Raw genomic sequence first — 26,062 nt, forward strand, 5'->3', positions numbered from 1 at the left:
GGGCACGGAAACACGGCAGGGTGCGGGTGGGGACGCGGGCAGGCAAGGAGCAGGGCGGGGGCTACCATCTGCGGGCCATGGCGGCAGAAATCCCGGCTCTGCATCGTTGTGCGAGGTTCAGGAGCTTGACAGCAGCATAACTAGCAGCAGCCCTGCTGAAAATCGGCCACTCTGTCACAAGGGCTTGCAAAACCAAAGGGGTTTAAATGGTATGAATAAATAAAATCAACTCTCCGTTTTCAAGGTTTCTATTTTGTTTGTTTCTGTAATTTCATAGTCCTGGGAGGTTTCTAGTGATACGTGGCATCTTACGTGCTAGATAAAACCGTAATTTCTAATGTAAAAATCAAGCAGAACCGTCCTCCTCACTTTTTGTGCCTCCATTATACATCGTACAAAAGCAAAAAAGGGGCAAAAGCCCCTCCCCCCTTTGCAGGTCACCTTATGCAATTTATATTAGCACTGAAGAACGATCTTTGCAATGATGGCGTTTTGAAACACACATGAAGGAGGAAATAAGCCAAGGGAGGAAGATTGGCGTCCATTACTTGTTTTAAGGCAGGGGTAATCAAATACTTTTTGTCAAGGTCCAGATTTCTTGCTCAAGGCATAGTCAAGGTCCAGACTCCAGAGAAAATAATAAATAAATAAAAATTGGAGTCTATTCAAAAAGCATCTGGTGATCATTTTAAGGGTTTGACTTTTAGACAAAGAACTAGCAGGGGGAACATTACTGCTTCATTTCCGATTTCCAGATGTAAATCGACAGCCACTGATTCTTTATAGAAACTTTTTTTAAATGTTGGTCACGAGTTTGTGTTATCTCTGGAGAAATGGAGATAATGTAAAGGAGTGTAATGTTTAAGTATATGTGGGAACACACTGAATATATCACCAAGGAAGTTGTGTGTATTATTCATGTATTTCCACCATTTCTAGGATATATAGGACTCTTCTATACAGCAGAAATGTCTCACAGGGTTCTATACTCTTTCAGTTTATTCAGCAGGAATCCAGCTGTTCAGAAATAATAATTCATTAGCCAATTTCCGGGTCTCCTTCTCAGAGTCTCTAGGACTTGAAGAATCTATTATAAATACAGATTATTATTCCTGTTTCTATGGCACCTATGGCACCTATAACACATTGTAATAAGCTGCAAAAGCTGTTACTTTTAAAAAGTATTATTTCTAAAGAAATCCAATTTATAGTACTGATGGTATCTTCCTTTCGTCATGGGAGTACCACTTCAGCAATAACAGCTGTTTCAACATTTCTGGTTTGGGAATACCATATTCAACATGCATATTTGCCCATACGTGGCTTCTTGGCTGTCTATACTCATCCCCATCTGTTAGGATGGCATTGTGCCTACATTCACGGTGATGTCAGTTGTCCTAGGGCATAATTGCTAAGAAAAATGATTTTGGAGAGGCTGTAGCCAAAACAATGCAAGGTTTGTCTCTTCTATAAGGCATGCCTGCTGCGTGAGAGCATTGCCATACAGGTGCATTATATCACTTTATATTTGATCATACATGTCAATATATATGCTAAATAAACCTGCCTGAACTGTGAAGGAAAAGACGACTCAAGGTTCAGAGAGATTTGTAGCTACTTTTACAGCAGGTGCACCAAAGCCCTTCAAAGGACACTATCATGGCACAACAAATATTACAGGAGTGCACAAATCTGCGGCTGCTCTAGCCCAAATTCTGGTTTCAGTCACACACTTTGCAATCCCTTTGAAGTCAATAAAGTAGCTGCCTTCTGGCAGAAATTAAAGCAAGCCAAAGACATTCATGGTATCAGGAGCAGACAGGCTTCCTCAAAGTAAACCGGATGGCTGAGTCCAAAACAAGTTGTGTGATTTCTGTGTAAAGTGGGCATTCAGCTAATTGCATATTAGAGTAGTTTGTGATATTATAAGACTTTTCCCAATAATTTTTCTTTAGTTTTAATATATATTTTGCCCATAAGAACTAAACAGTGGAATTAATTTGATAATTGGAAGCCTCTAATAAGCTTATAAGTATGGATTTATGGATATTTATGGATTTAAACCTGTTTATTATTCAGTATTTGACACACAACAGGCTACATGATGGGGAGATAATGTGGGTTCTGACTGCATCCGAAACATCAGTGACAACTCCCCTCCTTCCAGAATGCAACTGAATCAACTTTATGATTTCATTCTGGGGTTTTGTAACTCTAGTTTGGCTTTTTTACTCTTCCCTAGTAGAATTATTGCCTTGGGATGATTTTCATTTTTTCTTAGATTTACATTTTTGATGATTTCATTCTTAGCATTATTAAACATTATACATCTATTTTCAAAGAGGTGAAAGGATTTTTTAAAATGCCATTAAAGTATATAATTAGTGATGTATATTATGGAAAAGTTTGTAAGTTCATGCTGCGGTCAGAGTTTAGGTAATTTATGAAGTGTGTATCACTATTAAGAGAATGTGTGAACTGTAAGGATATTGGAGTACATATATGTTTCCTTAATAATAATTTCAATACCTTCTAAGGCTTAGGCTGTTGGGTTTTTTAATCGTAGTGTTCTTTTTATGTAATTTATATAACAGTTGTAGTAATTACTGGAACAACTTTTAAGAGTAAGTTTAAAGTTTGTGTGAATTTCCTATGTTTAAAAAAAAAATCTGACACCCCCCACCCCCACCCCTGCGACATGTATATATTCACAGACAGACAGATAGAAAGGCACATACCCTCCTGAGGGCTTGATGAAGTCTGCCAAAGTTGAGTCTTGCTACATTAGTCTATATAAGAGAATTTGGAACAGAGATGTCCTCCTGTGTATCTTATTTGGTCTGTCAGCCACAGGCAGAGACCTTGGGCTTAGATCTTCTTCTGATACACTACCTTCTGTTGCCTCCTGTGGAGTTGCTAATGTCTACAAGAAGAGAGCTGTGCTATAGTAAATATCATAAAGTCTTGCAGAAATGGATTTTCCTTCAGTGAACCTTAACAACTCTGCCAGTTCCGCATTGCATTGCAGTGCTTTAAGTTCATTATTCTTAAGTGTTGATAACTGGTTGAAGTTTTCAAATGCTTAAATTTTATATGATGGCGTGGCTAGAGGAGATTCAGTCAATAGCAGGAAAGATTGTTAATGCCTTTAGTTTCAAAATCAAAGTTCTAATAACCTATACTCTGCAGAGGGGTATACCAAACTTTGTTTATTTTGACTTTGGAATTTTGTTTCAAAGTTATAAATGGCTGAAAAATCATGAGAACGCTTATTTTTCAAGAAAAAAAGCTCAGTGTTTGACACTCCCCAAAATATTTGCTGCCCCTCTAAATTAAACATAAAAATGTTCATAGGAATATCTTCTTCCTATGAAAAGTTAAGAGGATGTTTGTGTCCAAATTAGACTTATTATCATGCAACTGTCATCACAACCTTGTCTCAGGAGACTGATTAACACCTCAATAGGAAGAAGTGTTATGAGTTCCAGTCATGGCTGTGATATTGAATCCTCCTGTAGGAGAGAAGTCAGGCCCCAATTCAGCAAAGTATCTAAGCTCATGCCTATTTTTAAGCACGACTAGCTGGTCTCATTGACTTCAGTGGGGTCTGATTTTCAGACATACTGAACTCGCACAGCTTCTGTTGACTTCATTTGGAAGTGTGTGCTCTGAAATACACATAATATAAAAATAAATTCCAAGATAAAACACTCTACTACATACACTTTTCTCCCTGGGGAGAGGATGAAAGAATAAATGAGACAGTTGCTAGTAGCTTAGTGCAGGGGGTCTCACAGCACATTTTTTGATGTCCTCAGAGTGCGGCCACCAACTCTTGCTGGTGGCCGCTATGACAATTTTTCTGAAAAAACTTAATTTTAGGAAAAACAAATATCATAGAATCTATATGCACATATACCTGTCCAAATCATTGTAATTTATTTGTATAGGGTTGTTAGGTTTTTTGCAGACTCAATAACAACAACAATGTACAGTTGTCTCTATATTTTACTGGCCCTGAACAGAATAGAAATACAAATAAGGTGCTTTGCATGTTCTTGTCTTTTTTGTTGTTTCTTTTGCTTTTTTGGTTTCTGTTTTTTTTCTTTTAAATAGAATTGATAGCAAGTCTGCTTCTGTGAAAAATGATATTTGTATGTTTGTTAATATCACTTTTCACAGCAGCAGACTTGTTAGCTAGCTGTGGGGCAGTGAAAAGTGATATTAACAAACATACAAATATCACTTTTCACATGAGACCCACACAGCCCTGGCAAGCCAGGGGACAAATTAAGCCTTGGATGAGGTGGTGGGTAGGGAGCATTGGGGGCCAGGGGTGATGGGGTGGATGGGTTAGGGGCTGAGAGAGGCAGCGCAGGCCAGAGGCGATGAGGCAGGTGGTGAGCTTGAACCCCAGTGGCCAGAACCTGCTGCCACGTGGCTGAAGATTTCCGCCTGCCACCCCAGGGCTGAAGCTGGAAGCCTGAGTCCCACTGCCCACGGAAAGGTGGGGAACTCACACCGGCTGTCAACTCCTCCGGCGTTTGTGGCTCCAGAGTCAGGCAACGCCCAGCCCCTACTTGCAGGCCCAGAGGAGGGGCCAAAACTTTGCCCTCCCTCTCCCCCATCACTACCCAAGCAGCTGTGGCTGCATGCGAGAAATGCTGGCTTAGTGCACCACTGGAAGATGCTCAAATACCGTGTGATGAGGTCAGTATAAGAACCAATATAGAATAGAATAGCAAAGCTGTCAGAGGATGCTCATATTACTACGTTAATGTGTTACTGAGATTATTCCTTTTTAAAAGTGTTTTCTTTTAAAGTACATTCTTTTCATTGTTGTTTGTCTCTCTGTAAGTGGTATCATTCAAAACCAGCATACTTTTTGCTGGCCTTATCAGGGTGGATGTTCACTCCCAGAGAATGTTCGTTAACTGCTTACTCATTATGTAAACAGTAGTGCATCTGTCAATTATTCTGTTTCTTGTGGTGCATAACTTTTATTGGCATTGTACAGAGAGAAGTCCTCTAGATCTAATTTAGATATTTCTTTATTGTGTTTCAATGTTCTGTAGCCATTTTTGGTAAACAATGAAGGTTCTGTTACTGAAGGACCCCAAAGACAGAGGCTCAGGACCAGATCCATATATTCAAGTAAGTAACAGGGGGTGGGGGAAGATATTCCTTGTGTTGTTTCACTGTTAAATTAATAATAATACTTAGCAATTAAACATTGATGTGATTGGATGTTACAAAACTAGGAAAAAATGTTTGAAATGTTAGTATCTATTGAGAAAACTAACTTTCCACTGTAATTTGCACTATTACAAAAAGTAGTTTTAGATATGACAGTTATGCACTAAAACCAAAGTTAAAGTTCTTAGCTGGTAATCATCCGTTGCTATTGAAGTTAGTTTTTAACTGGGTAAATGACTAAATATCAGTTTGCTTTCACATAGATCAGAATTATGATTACAGTATTTTGTAATTGTTACAAACAATTGTTAGCAGTCTCCACTGAGAGTTCAACAACATAATTGGATACTTAAATACCCAGATGTGGCCCTCGGGCCAAAAAGTTTGCCCACCCTGTTTTATATTGTACCTGTTCAATGGATAAATACAGGGCTTCAGTCTCCAGGACTGTCAGTGCAATATCTTTCAGCAGCACTAAATTCATCAGTAAAAACCAAAAATTCCATAGACAGTGTTGGATTTTAGTTCAGAAAAGTAGTTGAATAGTTCTGCTGCTAAATAGCCCATTTTTATAAATATAAATAACCTCTATTTGTGATGCATTCCAATGACTAGATATACTTTTATCCATAGGAATTAGGATTATATGGATTTGAAGCAGCTTTGATTCCTGTTTTGTCATTTGAATTTGTGTCTCTTCAAACTTTCTTTGAAAAGGTAAGATTTCAGCCTTTTAGTAGTCCTGTTGGAGAAATTATGCCCTATGATTGCCAAGCTACAAAGACTAATCCTGATTCAATAATACCCCCTCACTGCTATCTGTACTACTATTTCTCTCCTGAATTGATAGGGAGTTAAAGAACTTTTCCACAACTCTAGTCCCCTCCTTAAGTATATATCCTGTTAGTCTCATCCCTCATTGCCTAATTGGAGCAAAAAGCTGCTCCTAACGATGGTGAAGAACTTCTGGAGCGTGCAAAACTCATCCCCCTGACATCATAAAATGATGTAGTCCCTTGTCATGTAACTAACCTGACAGATTCAGCTGGGATGAGCTACAGCCAGTCTTGCAGTGACTATAATACTAGGTCGATTGCCTAGAAGCCTTTGCCATGGCAAGAAAACAGGCTTGATTTTAGGACTCACTTTCTTGCTCCCCCAAACCAGTGGGGGCTAGGGCAGGGGTTCTCAACCTTTTTCTTTCTGAGGCCCCCCCTCGAACATGCTATAAAAACTCCATGGCCCACAACAACTATTTTTCTGTATATAAAAGCCAGGACCAGCATTAGGGGGTAACAAGCAGGGCAACTGCCTGGGGCCCTGCAAAGTTATGTTGCTCAGGCTTCAGCTTCAGCCCTGGGTGGCGGAACTTGGGGCCCTGAGCTTCAGACCCATGCCGTGGGTCTTCGGCTTTCTGCCCTGGGTCCCAGCAAGTCTACTGCTGGCCCTGCTTGGTGGACCCTCCAAAATTTGCTTGTGGCCCCCCAGGGCACCCTGGCCCCTGGTTGAAAACCACTGGGCATGGGGACAGCACACTTAGTGGTTTGAGCTGCTCATCAGTGACCTCTGTTTGTTAACTGGAAACTAAACTAAGATCTGACTGTGCTTTCTTCTGTGCTTCTGCCTATGGCATAGTGTGCTGTAACACTAGGATTTATATAAAGGAAGGTATATACAGGAAGGTGGGTTTATGCAAGAAAAAGATAGGCCTTCGTATGATTGTATGATTTGAACCACCCTGATGCCTAGATTCTAAGGACACTGTTTACTATTCAAGTTTCCCTACCTGACAGATGCCCAATGGTGTGTTCCACAGAATGCTCTAAATAATGGGGATTTTGTGGACTTGAAAGAGAGGAGGGAAGGGCCATGTGAGCTGGAGAAAGAAACAGAAAAGAAATGTGTTTAGTACGACTGGTTGACATTTTTTATTTTGAAACATCTTGCAGACAAAAGATGGTCTTTTTACTGAACTGAAAACTTTCACAAAAAGCTTTTGTTTTGTTTTGTTTTTTTTAAATTTTCTGTTTTTTTTTTAAATTGAAAGTTTCAGAAATTTTAATTATTGCCCCCTTTTGCCCCTCCATTTTGCCATTAAATTAATCCTAGCTAGGTTTTTGGGGGAGGGAGGATGTCACTTTTTCATTTTTCCGTTTGCCACTGTAACTTTTCAAAACTTCTTTACCTTGGAGAAGCTAGAATGGCAAAAGGAAAAATGAAAATTCAGACTCATCAAAAACTGGAGACGTTTGAATAATTACTGTGGCAGAATTAATTTCATTTTTCCTTTTGCTATTCTACAACTTTTCAAAGGTTAGGAAAAATGAAAAGTTACAGACAGATTATGTCCCTGCACATAATTTATTTTATTGCATTTGGTGGCAAAAAGTGAGAGGAGGAAGACACAAAAATTCAAACATTTTTAAAAAGCTGTTTCCTGAAAATTTTGGGTGGGGGGGGGAGTGAGAAATTGTTCCATTTTGAACCCTGCAAGCTAGAAACAACTTCAAAATTTTCAGTTCATTCTCATAAAATTGATTTTATTTCCTGTATTTTTTAAAATCCTCTACTCTCATGTTTGTTTAGACATTCTTTTGAATCAGTTGCCAAGCACCTGGGCCTGCTAAATGATTATTAAAACTAAAAAACAAATACAAACTTTTCAAGGTAAGGCACTTTAGGGACGAACAAATTTATTTGGGCATAAGCTTTCGTGGGCTAAAACCCACTTCATCAGATGCATGGAGTGGAAAATACAGTAGAAAGATATGTATACATACAGAGAACATGAAAAGATAGGGGTTGCCTTACCAACTCTAACGAGACAAATCAATTAAAATGGGCTATTATCAGCAGGAGGGAAGATCACTTTTGTAGTGGTAATCAGGATGGCCCATTTCAAACAGCTGACAAGAAGGTGTGAGTAACAGTAGGAGGAAAAAAATTAGCATGAGGAAATAGTTTTTAGTTTGTGTAATGACCCATCCACTCCCAGTCTTTATTCAGGCCTAATTTGATGGTATCCAGTTTGAAAATTAATTCCAGTTCTGCAGTTTCTCATTGGAGTCTGTTTTTGAAGTTTTTTTTTGTTGAAGAATGGCCACTTTTAGGTCTCAGGTATCAGAGGGATAGCTGTGTTAGTCTGGATCTGTAAAAAGTGACAAAGAGTCCTGTGGCACCTTATAGACTAACAGACGTATTGGAGCATAAGCTTTCGTATATGCTCCAATACGTCTGTTAATCTGTAAGGTGCCACAGGACTCTTTGTCACTTTTAGGTCTGTAATTGAGTGTCCTGGGAGGCTGAAGTGTTCTCCAATGGGTTTTTGAATGTTATGATTCCTGATGTCAGATTTGTGTCCATTTATTCTTTTGCGTAGAGACTGTCCGGTTTGGCCAATGTACATGGCAGAGGGGCATTGCTGGCACATGATGGCATATATCACATTGGTAGATGTGCAGGTGAACGAGCCCCTGATGGTGTGGCTGATGTGATAAGGTCCTGTGATGGTGTCCCTTGAATAGATATGTGGACCAGGGGACTTTAAGGCTGAACAGCTCCAAGCTTTATATTGCAATACCTCAGTAAGCCAGTCTGCCTAAAAGGCCAGTGCCTGTCCTTTGCTTACTCTTCGAGGGCTATGACCAATGTATTGCCAGCACTTACAAATTACCACACAGCTCCTAAGCCAGCACATTTATTGTTAAGGTAAAATCATCACAAAGAAAGCATATAAAAACACCACCACCAACAGAAACATACACACATGCTACAAAGCTTACCAGGTTCACCCCCAATTTTAACATAGGTCACTGGTAACGTCAGTCCTTCAAACCTGACAACTATGTCTTCCCCATGGTTGCAAGTTCATATCAGTCTTTAGATCAAGAACCAGAATGAAGGCCCTGAGTTATTTTGAGGTGGGGCTAGTTAGCCAAAAGTCCTTTCTTGTCTGTTGGGCTCTGGAAAATCTAGTTTGAACTGGAATATGCAAGCCTCCCTAGAAGGTACTGTAGTACCTTTCTGGAGGTGTTATAAACTGAGTGATTTGTGCTGATCATCCCCTACTGTTGGCCAGTTATGAAGCCAGAGTTAGGAGGCATGGGTGATCCCAGGTATGTTCTACTTGCGAAAGCTCTAAGATAGTGCTTTTATTGCAGCTTTAGTAGCATTAAATACACTTTATGAGGAGGTTAAGTGAAACGAACAGCTTTGGTGAAATCCTGGCTTCACTGAAGTAAATGAGAGTTTTGCCATGGACTTTAGTGGGGCCAGTATTTCACCCTACTTTAAATCCAGTCGTTTTTGATTCTCAGAGTATGCAATATACATGCATTTGTTATTAGCATTTTGCGTTGTGAATCTCTATATGGTCTCTGATTACTAACCCAAATTTATCTATAACCCTCAGACATCCGACAGTCCTAATTTTTATTTTATTGTATACAAAGAAATTATGTAACTGAGATGATAGAAAATGGTATTTATGCTAAAGAAGTTTCTGACATTATTTTAATATTCCTTATTTGGGTGTTCTATATTAGGGGTATATGCCTGCAGTAGGTTCCATACAGAGCCAGTTTCAGGACTGGGCGCTTAGTTGTTAAAAAGTACCTTAAACATTTGTCCTGTACTCGTGTACAAGATGAGTATTTTACACTTTTTATGCCAGGTTTTGAAAAGAGCTCAGGACCCAGTAGCTCCCATGTAGGCACCTAAATAAAGTAGTGAGATTTTCAAAAGCTCTCAGCCCCCCATTACCCTAGAACCGTGAGGGGAAAAGAATTGGCTTAACAGTTGTCTTAGCCCTTCTCTTGCCTTGGGCTTAAAGTTTTGTGCCGCACCCACAAAATTGCACACTTGATGTTCTCTCTGCCTTGTTACCATTTTAAAAATTATTTTATTTAAAATTTGAGATACATAGTTCTGTGTTATCCATGTTCTTACAAATGTCCAGGGATATTTACTGAAATGCTAAATTTAAATTGTATAATCTGTTACTATGTTCAGACAAGGCCTACAATTATTAGGATCTCACAGACAATTTTTTTGTTGGTGTTGTTTTTCGCATAGACAGTCAGTAATTTGAACTAGTCTTCATCCTGGCAGTGAGGCAAGCACCCGAGTTATTGCTAGCAATAATTATTAGCTTTCCCTGTAAGAATTTTAAATCCATCATACAACACTTTTCTCACATACAAGTCTGGTGAGAAGAATTTAAGTCTGTTCCTACATTCAGATTTCAGAATTAACATTGTCGTGTATGAAAGTTTGAGTTAGCCTGAATTTAGTGTTATAAATCTCAATATTTTTGCTACTTGTATTAAGTGATCAAAATATTTGCTACTTTGGTTTATAACATTCATATTATAAAATTGTAACACTGACTGTATGTTTTTTGAACTTCCCAGAGTTTATCTAAATGTATTTTCTAAATTGTTTTTGGTAGCTCTCTCATCCAGATCATTATGAGGGTTTAATTTTTACTAGTCCAAGAGCAGTAGAAGCTGCCAAGTTGTGTTTGGGAGAGAATAGTAAAAATGAAGGTAAGTGCAGATTTATACCTTTGGTTATGTCTTTTTAAATGAAGTTTTGTAAATTTCATTCTCTCTCCAAGCAGAGTCTACTTAATGTGTATGTATGTGTATATTTAAAAAAAATGATATCTAATAATTGACTTTGAATATTTAAAGGCACTGTGCGGCTTTATGCTTAGGTGAGCTTTCACTTGTAGAGATTTTGTTTGTTTGTTCCCCCCCCAACTAGAAAAAGTATTAGTATAACAAAAAACTCTGAGTTCAGGTTACTAATTAGACTTCATTTTTCCCCATCAAGTGAATGCAAGTTATTCTTCTTAGTAATGCTAGGACAGTGGTAAGCACTAACTGAGGAATCCATTTCAGTTTTTAATATATAAAGGTATATTCTGGGACTGTACATAGGCGTCCACTGAAAACTCTCTAGCTGCTAGAAACTGGCCATCCCATCATCATGCATGTATGATTCTCATGAAATCTTACTTGAAACAGTTTTTTTAAATCTTGGAAATAAAAAAATCTGTCATGTGGATTGAAAAGTAGCGAAAGGACAGTGAACAAATGATAATGAATAAACAGCAATGTACCAGGTTGGGTGGAAAAGTCTTGTGGAACATTACATAGAAATTGTCACACCATATTAGATCAATAGTCTATCTAGTCGGGTATTCTGGCTTTAACAGTGGCTAGGACAAGATGCTTCAGAGGAAGGTGCAAGAAAGCATATAAATGGACAATTATTAAATAGCCTGTGTGTAGAGAAAGTTTATTTCTATTCTCAGACAGTTAATAATTGGTTTACCTCCACAGAACAAGGATACATACCCTTTAATATTTGTATCTAACTGTCCTGGGGTGCTCTACTCACTCCTGGGGATTAGCTCTGCCAGGCCAGTGCCCCTTCCTGCAGTGGCACTCCATCACTTTCTCTGTGCTTCACTCTCTCAGGACTCAACTGCTCTCCCTTTGTGGCTTGGCCCTCCAGCCAGGTCACTTAAGTACTCCCCTTCTGGGGAGTCAAAGTCTCTGGTCTCACTGTCCCAGGCAGTCTTCCCATTCACTGCCCCTTAACAGTGCCCCTTCTCCAGCAGCTGGCAGGGGAACCCAGGCCTGCCCTCTATACTGGATTCCAGCCCAGGGACCCTACAACAAGCTGTCAAGGTCTGCACAGTCCTGAACCTTACTGCTGTATCCCTGGGCTATGTCCTACCTTACCTTCTCTTATCCTGAGAGTGACTGTAGCCTCACTCTCTATAGCTCCCATCTGCCCTCAGCTGCTGGGCTTTATACAGGCCCAGTCTGTTCCTGTCCAGCTCAGCCTCATTTCTAATTAGTCCTTGCCACCTCCTTCAGGTGCTGCGTAGGTGGTTAATTGGCCCATCTCACCATCTTAACCCCTTCAGGCCTTGTGTGGGGTAAACATCTCTTCGCACTAACGTAATTCTGATCGTTCTCATTAACTATAAAACTATCTTATCCTTTTCTAAAATCCTAGTGAACTCTAGAACTCAATGTTTTATCTTCTGGCAATGAGTTCCACAGGTTAACTGTGCACTGGTTAAACAATTATTTCCTTTCACAAGTTTAAATGTATTTATCTTCTCATTTCAAATGATATCCCCCTCATTCTTGTATTATGAGCAAGGGTAATTAGAAACACCTGATTTACCTTCTCCATATTTAGACTTTGATCATGCAAACATGTATATGAGTAGTTTTACAAATGTAAGTAGTACCAGCTCAGTGAGACTGTTCCTGTATTTAAGTGTTTGCAGGATTAGCACCTTTGATTTTAAGCTTTTGGGGGCAAAGACCATCTCTTTGTTTGTATTTGTACAATACTTGTTACAGTTGGGCCCCAATCCTGATTCGGGCTTTTGAGCACTACTGGAATACATACATATTTTAAATAATTACGTATACTTCTATCATGTTATCAGTCAGGGTGCAGTCCAGAAAAGTGTGTGTGTGGGGGGGGTTGTGTCACTATTTGCCCTGCAACCTGTGCATCTTACAGTGTTTTGCTACTGTAGCTCCCAGCCTGGGATGCTCACAGCCAGCCTACAAGCATGCAGGTTACACCCTGAAGTATCTAGACAGCCCTGGTTCAGCAACTCTGATCCCAGCAGTCTGACTACAGCTCCTCTCTGGCTTCCACCAGCCTGGGTTACAACCAGCAAGGTGACCCTAACACACTTCCAATCGCAAATTTTCCCAGAACCATGTGCTGTGCACTGTCCAGCCCTCTCCTGGACAATTTAGAGGAACAAATGAACCTTCTTATTTCTTTGGAGACACAATATCACATCACAGCTTATTAACTTAAATGAGGTAAATACACCCTTCCATTTAAACGCAACACTTGAGTTGGTCTATCGTAAAAATAAAACAAATATATTAAGATAGGACGTAGGCCAAGTGATGCCAGGTAAAGGAATAAAGTTAGAAAGGGTTACAAGCAAATAAAAGTGAAAATACACAGCTAAAAGTCTAAAACTTAATCTAGCAAGGTACAGGCCTTGTTCAACATGGTTTCTCACCTATATTCAGTTTCCAGAGACTTCCACCCTACCTTCCTCTCTACCCCCGCCCTTGGTGGAAAGATCCATGTTTCTCAGCTTGCAAAAGCTCTGTTCCCTTCTGTCTGTCTGTCTAGTGATGGATGCCAAAGATGACTTCTGCCCTTGCTTATATTCTCCAAAGTTCAATTAACTTGTTTCAAGAGGCAGGATGACCTCATGCTGTTTTTCCTTTCCTGTGGTCTTCCCTTCCCCTGCTGATCTCTGTGTAAATAGAACTTTCAGTATTTCTGGTCACACCTTGCATAATTTCATTGGAGACAGGTAGACAGCTGCCTTCATTCCTATCTGGGGGAAAGCTTGTTTTTCCCTTTGGCCACAGACAGGAAAGCCTAATATCAATGAGTATCCATAATTTCTTATGTAGTGTTAACACATACAGTTCACACTGATATTAATCACTGTTGTGTCATAGGGTTTCATAAAAGACCTCCCGCTATACACTTTTATAATGTAGTAATATTGTATACAATCAGTTAATTCAATTGCTTATCACTTAAGGTTCAGACCCCCTTGTCTTTATAGACTAATAAACCTTTTAAATGATTTTTTCTGAGGGTTACCCCTCAAAATAAAGTTTTTTCAAACTGCAAGGAAGACAACATGAAGTCTGGTGGTAAAGGAAGCTCCATGCTCTTTCTTTCCCCTCTTGTTAGTTTAACAGCTTTGTTTACCTCATATGTAAAAGTGGACCTTCATTGTCTTTGCCTGAAGATCAGGCTGATCAGAGAATCAAATACCCATTCCTTTGTCTAAGGCAGACCTGTTTACCATCTCCCCTGACATACCTGGTTTAAACACACTTTAGTCATATTTCCAGCATATATTCATAACTTTTTGTACACACCCTGTGCATACATTATGCAAAAATGTTAATGGTCAATGCGTTATTAGTTTTGAAATGAAACCTCACAAGGGATATTTGTACAATGATTATTACAATAGTGTGTAGGGTCTGAATACAAGGTCTGTAGTGTCACATGTCTCCTCTTATTCAGACTCCTTTCTAAGCTAATCAGTCCCAATCTTTTCAATATCACCTTATTTGGAAGGCTTTCCATTTTTCCTCTTGTGTTTTTTGTTTTTTTTCCCCCCACGACTCTCTGGATCTTTTCTACTTCTACTCAGTCATTATTTAAAAAAACTGAAGGGTAGAAATGACCTCAGTATATTTCATGTGAGTCTGTACTGTTGTTTTATATAAGGCATTATAATAGGAGACCTATCAGATCTATCTCTGCTCAATCAGTTTTTCAGGAATTGAGAGGAGGAGGAGGCTGGAGCTGAACAGCATTGCTCAGTGTGAAGCTATAATTTAACTAACATTTTTAGAAGGAAAAACTATTTCCTAGCCCTTTTATTTTGGTGTCTGCTTCTCTAGGATAATATTTTTTTTCCATATTGATAGATCTATTTTTTCTTTTTTATTCAAAGCACAATCAGCGTATACATTTGTCTTATTATTTTTATAAAATAATAAAGCTGTATACTAAAGTATTCCAGTGCATGAATATAGGATTTATTTACCATTCTTTGATTTGTTGGCATGAAATCTTGCATTTATTCTACATCTAAGCTTTCAGTTTTAAGACTGAATCTATATTGGATATCCTTATTGCACAATTTGAAATTCATCAGTTTATCATACACTTTTTGCTCTGGAATTCTTTTTCTTCTGCAAGTTTAACTGAGTTTTTATTCCCAGTTAATGTCAAAATATAAATGAGCATTACAAGTTATAGTTGATCTGGAACTGTGCAAGTATGCGTTAAGTAGTATTTTTAACACAAGTAATTGAAAACAGTATTTGTTCAACCAAAGCTTTTTTAAGTACATTATAGACTATTTTTCTAGTGAACCATATAACTGATTTAAAATCTTTATGTTGTACACGTAGAATTGCTGACATTTATAGTCTAGTATTGGTTATTAGTATTTTGTTGCACTCAGATTTCTCAAGATAAATAAGCAATCTTTTGGGCAGATGTCCAAATACTCTGATGTTTATGCTTTATTGCCAAATGCTTATCTGTAATGTAATGTTTTACAGCCTGGAGAAATTCTCTTAAAGAAAAATGGAATACCAAATCAGCATATGTCGTAGGAAAAGCTACAGCTTCTCTCGGTAAGCCGGATTAAAGAAGAAACCCTTATACAAAACAACCTCTTCAGTACAATTCTTGAAGCATTAACCTTAGTTCAAGGTTGCCCAGAACAAAGGCATAAGAAACTCCTTTTAATTAACAAGTGAAAATTTCTAAAAAGTCAGCTTTATACACATTGTCAGAGCAACACCAGCTGAGGACCTGGCCCTGGGATGCATGTTATTTTCCCCATTGTAATGCAATTGCGATTACATTAATGGTGATTTAAAAGATTAGTCAAAAAAAGAAAAAAACAAGTATTGAATTCATATGTGTTTTCTGTTCTTTTATAGTATAGATGGAATGCTGATGCCATTGAAGTCAGTGACAAAATTTCCATTGACTTCAAGGGGGTAGGATTTCATCCATTGTTTCTCTGGTGTGATCCATCATCAGAGAATTTAAACAAATTGTATAAAATGTTTTAATTATGCTGTACAAATAACTCATGCTGTGGGCAAAGAATCCTTCTACCATATGTTGAAATCCTATTAATTGATACTTAAGTTGTTTGCCTTTTGTTTTTGTTTTGAGAGCATTTCAAAGCAGAGGTAGGCTAGTAGCACAAATCAGCTATTATATAGTTCTCTTATTTGGAGTTTACTGCACTTTTTCAGTAAAATCAGTTTTATTTATTTACTTGATCGTTATTTTATAAATGATGACTTATTCAGTATAAGGTTAGCTGAATTAATTTTAACCACTTTAACTAAGGTGTAGCTTCACTGTTTGTTATTGGCCTGATACATTGGTTATAACTCTGTAATGCGGTGTTTATATTTAAGTCTGACCTAGGTGTCCCATGCAAGTTTTACATTTCTTCTATTAAGATACTATATCACATAGGTAAACAAGATGTAACATAGGCCTATAAAGAGACAAGCTGCACAGTTTGATTCTAAGTTTTTTCTGCTACTATTAGCTATTATATGTGTGGTTTTTAGTGTTATGGGTAACCAAAGTCTAAATCAAACAGTGTAGAACATTTGACATTTAGCTGGGGTACTGCAGGATAAATCAGTACTGTGTTATTTAAAGTGTACAGGACTGTGGATTTTTTCCCTCCTGTTAATTTGGCACATTTTAAATTGTATGTTAATTTCATTTAAACCCTGTCCGCTTGTAAACTTCAGCGTGCTAGATGACATTTTGTTGTTTGAATTAGAAGACGAATTTATATGGCAACTGTTTTGTTACAAGTTGCATGATGTTTGTTATTAGCAGGTGTCAATAGCTATGTGATGTGATTCTTTGCACCTGTCTCATTGCCTATCCCACCACTATTTGGTGTAAATACATAGCCTGAGCAATTGTTCAGTTCCCTGCAAAAATATCTTACAGTTGCATGCCCATGAGGACAAGTGAGACTCCAGAGCTAGGTACAGGTTTTATTCCCCTTAATATGACTGGATAAACTGGGAGGCGTGATAGACACGCTGGAGGGTAGAGATAGGATATAGAGGGACTTAGACAAATTAGAAGATTGGGCCAAAAGAAATCTGATGAGGTTCAACAAGGACAAGTGCAGAGTCCTGCACTTAGGATGGAAAAATCCCATGCACTGCTACAGACTAGGGACTAAGTGGCTAGGCAGCAGTTCTGCAGAAAAGGACCTAGAGGTTACAGTGGACGAGAAGCTGGATATGAGTCAACAATGTGCCCTTGTTGCCAAGAAGGCCAACAGCATTTTGGGCTGTATAAGTAGGAGCATTGCCAGCAGATCGAGAGACATGATTCTTCCCCTCTATTCAGCATTGGCGAGGCCTCATCTGGAGTACTGTGTCCAGTTTTGGGCACCACAGTACAAGGAGGATGTGGAAAAATTGGAAAGAGTCCAGCGGAGGGCAACACAAATGATTAGGGGTCTGGAGCACATGACTTATGAGGAGAGGCTGAGGAAACTGAGATTATTTAATCTGCGGAAGAGAAGAATGAGGGGGAATTTAATAGCTGCTTTCAACTTCCTGAAAGTGGGTTCCAAAGAGAATGGATCTAGACTGTTCTCAGTGGTAGCAGATGACAGAACAAGGAGTAATGGTCTCAAGTTGCAGTGGGGGCGGTTTAGGTTGGATATTAGGAAAAAGCTTTTTCACTAGGAGGGTGGTGAAACACTGGAAGGGGTTACCTAGGGACGTGGTGGAATCTCCTTCCATAGAGGTTTTTAAGGTCAGGCTTGACAAAGCCCTGGCTGGGATGATTTAGTTGGGGATTGGTCCTGCTCTGAGTAGGGAGTTGGACTAGATGATCTCCTGAGGTCCCTTCCAACCCTGATATTCTATTCCAGGGATCAGCAGGGATTCTAGTCCAGGGATTCTGTCCCTCAGCCCTTGCCGCTTCCCGCAGTCCCCATTGACTTGGGAGGGCGAACCACAGCCAGTGGGAGCTATGATCAGCTGATCCTGCGGATGCGGCAGGTAAACAAACTGGCCCGGCCCACCAGGTGCTTACCCTGGTGGGCTGTGTGCCAAAGGTTGCCGATCCCTGTTCTTTTCTATGATAAATCTCACTGAGGCTACCAAGATGTATGAAAGAGCCTCAAGGAGACAAAAGATAGCTTAGCTTTGCATCAGATGTTTTGTTTTTGTGCAAGAGACCTAAAATGTTTAGTGATATTTAGCATATATGGGTTAACGGTTGCTTAGCATGGGGGTAATCTGGATTTAATTTCTAGAAGTACAGAAGATACTAATTTAACTGCACTTAGAAGGTCACAATTTACAAGATCAGTCAAGATAAAGAAAATAATATGGACTGAAAGGAAGCTTGAGCCAGTCACATCTGACCCTATTTAGTTACTTGGGATTTCCAGAATATATGCCTTTAAGGTAAATAAGAGACATACTGTACTCTTGTATTTTCATGTATTTTATCCTGCATTGCAGAGGGGAGCTGCACACCTGATAAGCTACGTCTATATGCTCAGCAGGAGCACAGGCGCAATCACAGGGAGTGCGCCCTGTTTTGTGCAATGAGCCAACACTGGCACCTTTGCCCCCTGTAAATTTGGGGCCAATGATTAAGGCTATGTTTTAGTCACAGGTATTTTTAGTAAAAGTCGTGGACAGGTCACAGACAGTAAACAAAAATTCACGGCATGTGACCTGTCCATGACTTTTACTAAAAATACCTGTGATTAAAACTTGGGTGGGAGGCTGGGGGAGAGGGGTGGCCCAGGTCCCGCCGCTGTTGTTGGGGTGAGGGAGGGAACCAGGCCAAGGCGTGTGGCCTGAGACCCCCGCTGTGCTGGGAGGTAAGGGGGGAGGCTGGGCTGAGGCACGCAGCCCAGGACCCCTGCTGGTGCTGGGGGTGGGAGCTGGGTTGAGGTGCACGGCCCGGGACCCCTGCTGGTGCTGGGATGGGGGGTCAGGAGCCAGGCTGAGGCATGTGGCCCAGGACCCCTGCTGGTGCTAGGGGTGGGGGAGAAGCCAGGCTGAGGTGCGCGGCCCGGGACCCCTGCTGGTGCTGGCAGAGGAGGATTGGCAGGGCTGGCAGGGGCTCCCTACCCGGCTCCACGTCCCTGCAGCGTCTAGGCAGTGGAGGGGCACAAACACTGGCTGCTGTAGCTCCCATTTACTGGGAACCGCAGCCAATGGGAGCTGTGATGGAGGGCCCTGCAGCCACGGGCAGCGTGTGGCGTGGAGCCCCCTCCGGCCCCTCCGCCGCCTAGGAGCTGCAGGGCCATTCCAGTGGGAGCTCCCTCACCCTGAGATATTTCCCCCCCCACACACACTTTCCAACCTCCTGCCCCTGAGTTCCCTCCCACACACCCAAACTGCTGCTGCTGCTGGCTGAGGAGCTGCCTGGCTCAGGCAGCCCCTGAGCCAGCAGCAGCCACTGTAGAAGTCACGGAGGTTACGGAAAGTCACGGAATCTGTGACATCCATGACAGACTCGCAGCATTACTCACAAACAGGGTCCCCCATGTTGTTCTCCCTCTGTGTGATCAAGGATCAAATCCTTAGGTAGTACATTACTTTAAAAAATGATTCAAGAAAATCTAAACAAAATTCAGTAAAAGATGGATAAAGCTGGATCTCCTTTTTCCATTCAAGTATTTCTGAAAATAAACTCAGATTGGTTGTCACATTCTGTCAAACAATATATTTCTTTGTTACTTCTCTTACAGTGGAGGAAATTGGTCTTGCTCCACAAGGAGAAAAGTGTGGAAATGCTGAAAAACTAGCTGGATACATTTGTGCAAGTAAGTATGCAGAAATCTTTCAGTTAAGGCAAATTTATTTTAAACTTATTTAAATTTATTTTAAAATATTGCACATAGTCTGTGTAGAGGTGTTCAGTAGAATCCTGAAACACCTTTTGTTGGAATGCTTCAGCTGTCCCCAACATGTTTTGGATAAATAGGTTTATACAATATCCAATCAGTATATTAGTTTATATGAAGTAAATTGTAATAATAATTATAAAATATTTTATGGTCCAACAGACAAAGTGGCATTTACTGACCCTATTAGCCACAACTTTTATAATGTAATGAAAGGCAGAGCTGCAGATGTAGCCAGTTTATGTATCTTGGTGCAATTGATATTCCATGTTCCTTTGATACTGATTTTCCTTGCTTCAGAGTTAGACATTACCCCAAACCAAATGAGGCTGGCATTTCCTCCCTCCCCACACCATTGTCTAGTGATTCAAAAGTAGCTTTCTCCCTCAAAATTAACCAGACAAGTCCCAAACGAGAATTGTTTTGAGAAAGTTAAGAAAGCAGGGGTGGGAGGAAGGTTCCAAGGGAAAGCTGAGCTTAGCTTTTGTAATGGTAAAAGCTGTAATGCAGGACTACTAGCTACTTCTAACAATATCAAACTCTTGTGTGTTCTGTGTGATTTCAAGTCAGCTGGTCCAGTGGAAAATACTAATTTAGAAAGTTTAGCTATTGTCTTTATCAGTTTTTGTTATACTGTCCTGCACTGCATATAGCCATGCTATTAAATTGTTATGTATTGTATGCACAAATAGTGGGGAACCAACCAGCTCCATACTCAGAAATTTGAAGTATCAATTTTCCCTATAGTAGTGTTTTTGAGAAACATGTTTAGGCCTGGTGGCTGATTATTGTTTATTGGGCAACTGTAAGATAGAACAACTACAAGCCGTACAGAGATGTTTCATGATCAAACAGCTGGTAATCTAGAATTAGAAGAAACCTACACCATAAGAGATAATTGCTAAGGAAGTGAGACTCGTTATCAGAACTTCTGATATAGATAGTGTTTAGAAGAGTTCATAATTGATGTTCATACTGACTTTAAAGTGTGTTCAAATTCAGATTGATATTTGCTTGATGAGATGCTTAACAAGAGAAGATCACAGATTTAGGCAGGAATTAATGTTAAAAAGTCTTTGAGATTTATTGAGCTCTGTGTGTGTGCCAGCTGTAGAAACTCTGTGAGGCTGTGCACTAAGTGTCTAGGTGCTCTGTACCCTAAGTCCACTAAATACTGAGTTTGTCCCTCTGCTGGTAATGCAAGGTGTCAGGGTGTTAAGGAAACTGCAATGCAGAGTCTCAAAGAGACAGTGAAATTGAAGATTGGGGGAAACAGCCATTCAACTGAAGAATTGCTTTTTATAGGCCAGGGAGATGAGAGCTTTCTGCTCCAAATGTTGGGGGGAAGAAGTGGGAGAGGAAGGGGCAAAAACATTGGTTTAGGGACATAGGCAGTATCCATCAATAGAACAGAGAATGACTAGGCTTTGAAAAGTCATTTTATTTAACCAGTAAAGTGAAAATGGTCCACCTTTGGACAGCCAGAGGCAGAAACAGATGGTGATCAGTGCAGTTATTTTAGCTGTTAGGTAAATTACTGTAGCTGCTATCTTAAATACTTTATTACTTGACCATACTTTATCATCCTGCTGACTACATGTATCTTTTAGCGAGGTGCTCAGATACTGTAGTGATGGGCACAGGATCAGAACCTAGGTAGATTATTTTTTGGCCATTGGACATAACATTTGTTATGGGTGGAGGGTTATTAGTACAGTCTTTTATGCACAACAGAGATTTATGTAGCCAAATGACAAAGTAGGATTAGATCTGTCAAACTTTTATTTACAGACAAGCTGCAAGATTTTTTTTAAATTGCATAAGCAGGTTTTTAAATAAATTGAATCATCTTAATAATCAAGAAAGACAGCTGCTGACTTTAAATGAAAAAAAATTCTGGAAGTGAAAAATGTAGTAGTAATATCTTGGCCTATACAAGACTGCACAAGGCATAAAAGAACAACAAATGGTCCCTATCTTAAAGATTATGCAATACAGAAGGTTTTCTCAGAGATTATTTTTAAAAAAATTGTGGGTAACCATAATTTTGGATTGTAGGTTATTATTTGTGGGTTTTGCAGAAAAGGTGCATTTTGAAGAGAATTTGAAAGAAGAGAGGACAGATGTCTGTCCTGGCCATGTGATCGGAGAATGTAGGAAAAAAAATCATAGATTTAGAATAAATGCAAGGGGAAAAAAATGTGTAATACCAAGGATTACTCTCCAGAGACTGGAATTGTGACATTTTTAGAAAATCCAATAATAAGAAAGGACCTGCACTGCACTAAAGCAAAATGACCTTTAAGAGCTCTATTGATTGCTCCAAGACAGTGCTGTATTACAGAAAAGGAAGTCTTTATCTGACCCCAATAAATGACTGTACCATTCCAATGAGTACAACAGCAGCTCGGGAAAAAACAGAGGCTTGCCTGCCATGCAGGATCAAAAGTGATGAAAAGAAGGGAGGGCAAACCAGCCCTTCGTTTTAAATTAAATCTAAAAAGATTTTTGGTTTGGCTGCTTCTTATTTGACTTTTAGGAGGATAACCTGCCCCCACCTGGGTGTGTGCATTAAAGGCACAGCCTTCTCCCTAATAGACTTTGGGTATGTCTAACACTACAAAATTAGGTCGAATTTATAGAAGTCTTTTTTTAGAAATTGTTTTTATACAGTCGATTGTGTGTGTCCCTAAACAAAATGCTCTAAGTGTATTACTCAGCGGACTATGTCCACAATACCGAGGCTAGCGTTAACTTCCAGAGTGTTGCACTGTGGGTAGCTATCCCACAGTTCCCGCAGTCTCTGCCACCCATTGGAATTCTGGGTTGAGATCCCAATGCCAGATGGGGCAAAAACAGTGTCGTGGGTGGTTCTGGGTACATGTCATCAGGTCCCCCTCTCTCTCCCTTCCTCCGTGAAAGCAACAGCAGGCAATCATTTCGCGCCTTTTTTCCTGGATTATCTGAGCAGACGCCATACCATGGCAAGCATGGAGCCCGCTCAGCTCACTGTCTCCGTACATCTCCTGGGTGCTGGCAGACGTGGGACTGCATTGCTACACAGCAGCAGCTCATTGCCTTTTAGCAGTACACGGTGCATTACAATTGGTAGCCATCATTGTCATATTTCTGGGTGCTCTTTTAGCCAACCTCGGTGAGATCGGTCAGGGGCGCCTGGGCAGACATGGGAGCGACTCAGCCAGGTCATTCCCATCTTCTGCCGAGCACCCTGGAGATGACGATGGCTGGCAGTCGTACTGCACCATCTGCTGCCAGCCTAAGATCTAAAAGATAGATGGATCAAAACAAGAAATTGACCCGATTTGTTTTGTGAAATCAACAGCCTGCTAAGCCCAGGATTTTGAGTTCAAACCTTGAGGGGGCCATTCTATGTGACAGTTGTTTGTGTTTCTCCTTGATGCAAAGCCACTCCCTTTGTTGATTTTAATTCCCTGTAAGCCATGTCATCAGTCGCCCCTCCCTCCATCAGAGCAACAGCAGACAATCGTTTCGCGCCTTCTTTTCAGTGCAGACACCATAGCACTGGGAACATGGAGCCCGCTCAGATCACCACGGCAATTATGAGCACTGTAAACAACATGCGCATTATCCTGCAGTATATGCAGAACCAGAACCTGCAAAAGCGAAACCAGGCGAGGAGGCAATGGCAACGCGTTGACGAGAGTGATGAGGACATAGACATGGACATAGACTTCTCACAAAATATGGGCCCCAGCAATGTGCACATCATGGTGTTAATGGGGCAGGTTCATGCTGTGGAACACGGATTCTGGGCCTGGGAAACAAGCACAGACTGGTGGGACCGCATAGTATTGCAGGTCTGGGATGATTCCCAGTGGCTGCGAAACTTTAGCATGCGTAAGGGCATTTTCATGGAACTTTGTGACTTGCTTTCGCCTGCCCTGAAGCACCAGAATACCAGGATGAGAGCAGCCCTCACAGTTGAGAAGCGAGTGGCAATAGCCCGTGGAAGCTTGCAATGCCAGACAGCTGCCGGTCAGTCGGGAATCAGTTTGGAGTGGGCAAAGCTACTGTGGGGGTTGCTGTGATCCAAGTAGCCAACGCAATCAAAGAACTACTGATAACAAGGGTAGTGACTCTGGGAAATGTGCAGGCTATAGTGGACGGCTTTGCTGCAATGGGGTTCCCTAACTGTGGGAGGGCAATAGATGGAACACATATCCCTATCTTGGGACAGGAGCACCAAGCCAGAGAGTACATAAACTGAAAGGGGTACTTTTCAATGGTGCTGCAAGCACTGGTGGATCACAAGGGACATTTCACCAACATCAGTGTGGGATGGCTGGGAAAGGTACATGACGCTTGCATCTTCAGGAACTCTGGTCCGTTTCAAAGCTGCAGGATGGGACTTTCTTCCCAGACCAGAAAATAACCGTTGGGGATGTTGAAATGCCTATAGTTATCCTTGGGGACCCAGCCTACCCTTTAATGCCATGGGTCATGAAGCTGTACACAGGTAGCCTGGACAGTAGTCAGGAGCTGTTCAACTATTGGCTGAGTAAGTGCAGAATGGTGGTAGAATGTGCATTTGGACATTTAAAAAAGTTTACTGACTGTTAGACCTCAGCAAACCAGTATTCCCATTGTTATTACTGCTTGCTGTGTGCTCCACAGTATCTGTGAGAGTAAAGGGGAGACGTTTATGGCAGGGTGGGAGGTTGAGGCAAATCGCCTGTCCGCTTATTATGCGCAGCTAGACACCAGGGTGGTTAGAAGAGTACAGGAGGGCGCGGTGCGCATCAGAGAAGCTTTGAAAACCAGTTTCATGACTGACCAGGCTACGATGTGAAAGTTCTGTTTGTTCCTCCTTGATGAAACCCCCCCTCGGTTCACTCTACTTCCCTGTAAGCTAACCATTATCCCCTCCCCACTTTGATCACAGCTTGCAGAGGCAATAAAGTCATTGTTGCTTCACATTCATGCATTCTTTGTTAATTCATCACACAAATAGAGGGATAACTGCCAAGGTAGCCCAGGAGGGGTGGAGGAGGAGGGAAGGACAAGGCCATACTGCACTTTAAAACTTATTGAATGCCAGCCTTCTGTTGCTTGGGCAATCCTTTGGGGTGGAGTGTCCCCTCACCACATTCTTGGGTGTCTGGGTGAGGAGGCTATGGAACCTGAGGAGGAGGGCGATTGGTTACACAAAGGCTGTAGGGGCGGTCTGTGCTCCTGCTGCCTTTCCTGCAGCTCAGCCATACGCTGCAGCATATGAATTTGATGCTCCAGCAGCCTGAGCATTGACTCCTGCCTTCTGTCAGCAAGCTCACGCCACCTATCATCTTCAGCCCACCACAGATGTCCCTGGAGGATTTGTGCTCCATCCTCAGACACGTTAACAGACTTTTCCAGTAGCTGTACTGGCCGTGAATGCCAGGGAAAATTAATCATTTAACACACTTGCTTTTAAACCATGTCTAATAGTTACAAAGGTACACTCACCAGAGGTCCCTTCTCCGTCTATAGGGTCCGGGAGCCCGCCTTGGGTGGGTTCTGGGGTTACTGATTCCAAGTCCAGGGTGAGAAACAGATCCTGGCAGTTGGGGAAAGCGGTTTCTCCACTTCCTTCATGTGAGCTATCTTCAACCTCCTCCTCATCATCTTCCTCGTCCCCCAAGCCTGCGTCAGTGTTGTGTCCTACTCCACTGACGGAGTCAAAGCACAGGATTGGGGTACTGGTGGCTGCACCCCTAGAATGGCATGCAGCTCATCATAGAAGCGGCGTGTTTGGGACTGTGACCCGGAGTGGCTGTTTGCCTCTCTGTTTTTTGGTAGGCTTGCCTGAGCTCCTTAATTTTCATGCGGCACTGCCATGAGTCCCTGTTATAGCCTCTGTCCTTCATGCCCTTGGAGGCTTTTTCAAATGTTTTGGCATTTCATTTACTGGAACAGAGTTCAGCTAGCATGGCTTCGTCTCCCTATTCAGCGATCAGATCCCGTACCTCCCATTCGGTCCATGCTGGAGCTCTTTTGCGATTCTGGGATTCCATGGTCACCTCTGCTGATGAGCTCTGCATGGTCACTTGTGCTGATCAGCTCTCCATGCTGGCCAAACAGGAAATGAAATTCAAAAGTTCGCAGGACTTTTCCTGTCTACCTGGCCAGTGCATCTGAGTTGAGAGCGCTGTCCAGAGTGGTCACAATGAAGCACTCTGGGATAGCTCCTGGAGGCCAATATTGTCGAATTGCGTCCACACTATCCCAAATTCGACCCGGCAAGGCCGATTTCAGTGCTAATCCCCTCGTCAGAGGTGGAGTAAAGAAATCTATTTAAAAAGCCCT

The 26,062-nt window shown here is 41.1% G+C and overlaps 1 protein-coding gene across 6 annotated transcripts in view; it reads left to right on the forward strand.

Annotated features, from left to right (window-relative positions):
* UROS (uroporphyrinogen III synthase) overlaps positions 1–26,062 on the forward strand; it is a 44,381-nt gene that overhangs the window by 245 nt on the left and 18,074 nt on the right. Inside the window, exons 1-6 of one of the 6 annotated variants that reach the window (XM_050959706.1) lie at positions 22–209; positions 5,076–5,154; positions 5,830–5,913; positions 10,646–10,742; positions 15,363–15,437; positions 19,583–19,657. In XM_050959706.1, the coding sequence (XP_050815663.1) occupies positions 5,092–5,154; positions 5,830–5,913; positions 10,646–10,742; positions 15,363–15,437; positions 19,583–19,657 (394 nt within the window). In that variant the 5' untranslated portion in view covers positions 22–209; positions 5,076–5,091. Of the gene's footprint in view, positions 1–21; positions 210–4,599; positions 4,711–4,933; positions 5,155–5,829; positions 5,914–10,645; positions 10,743–15,362; positions 15,438–19,582; positions 19,658–23,265; positions 24,697–26,062 lie in introns of those variants that run through there. The other 5 variants (XM_050959705.1, XM_050959708.1, XM_050959704.1 and 2 more) reach the window with 5 other exon arrangements.

Source organism: Gopherus flavomarginatus, chromosome 6, assembly GCF_025201925.1.
Source record: "Gopherus flavomarginatus isolate rGopFla2 chromosome 6, rGopFla2.mat.asm, whole genome shotgun sequence".
NCBI classification, from domain to species: Eukaryota; Metazoa; Chordata; order Testudines; family Testudinidae; genus Gopherus; species Gopherus flavomarginatus.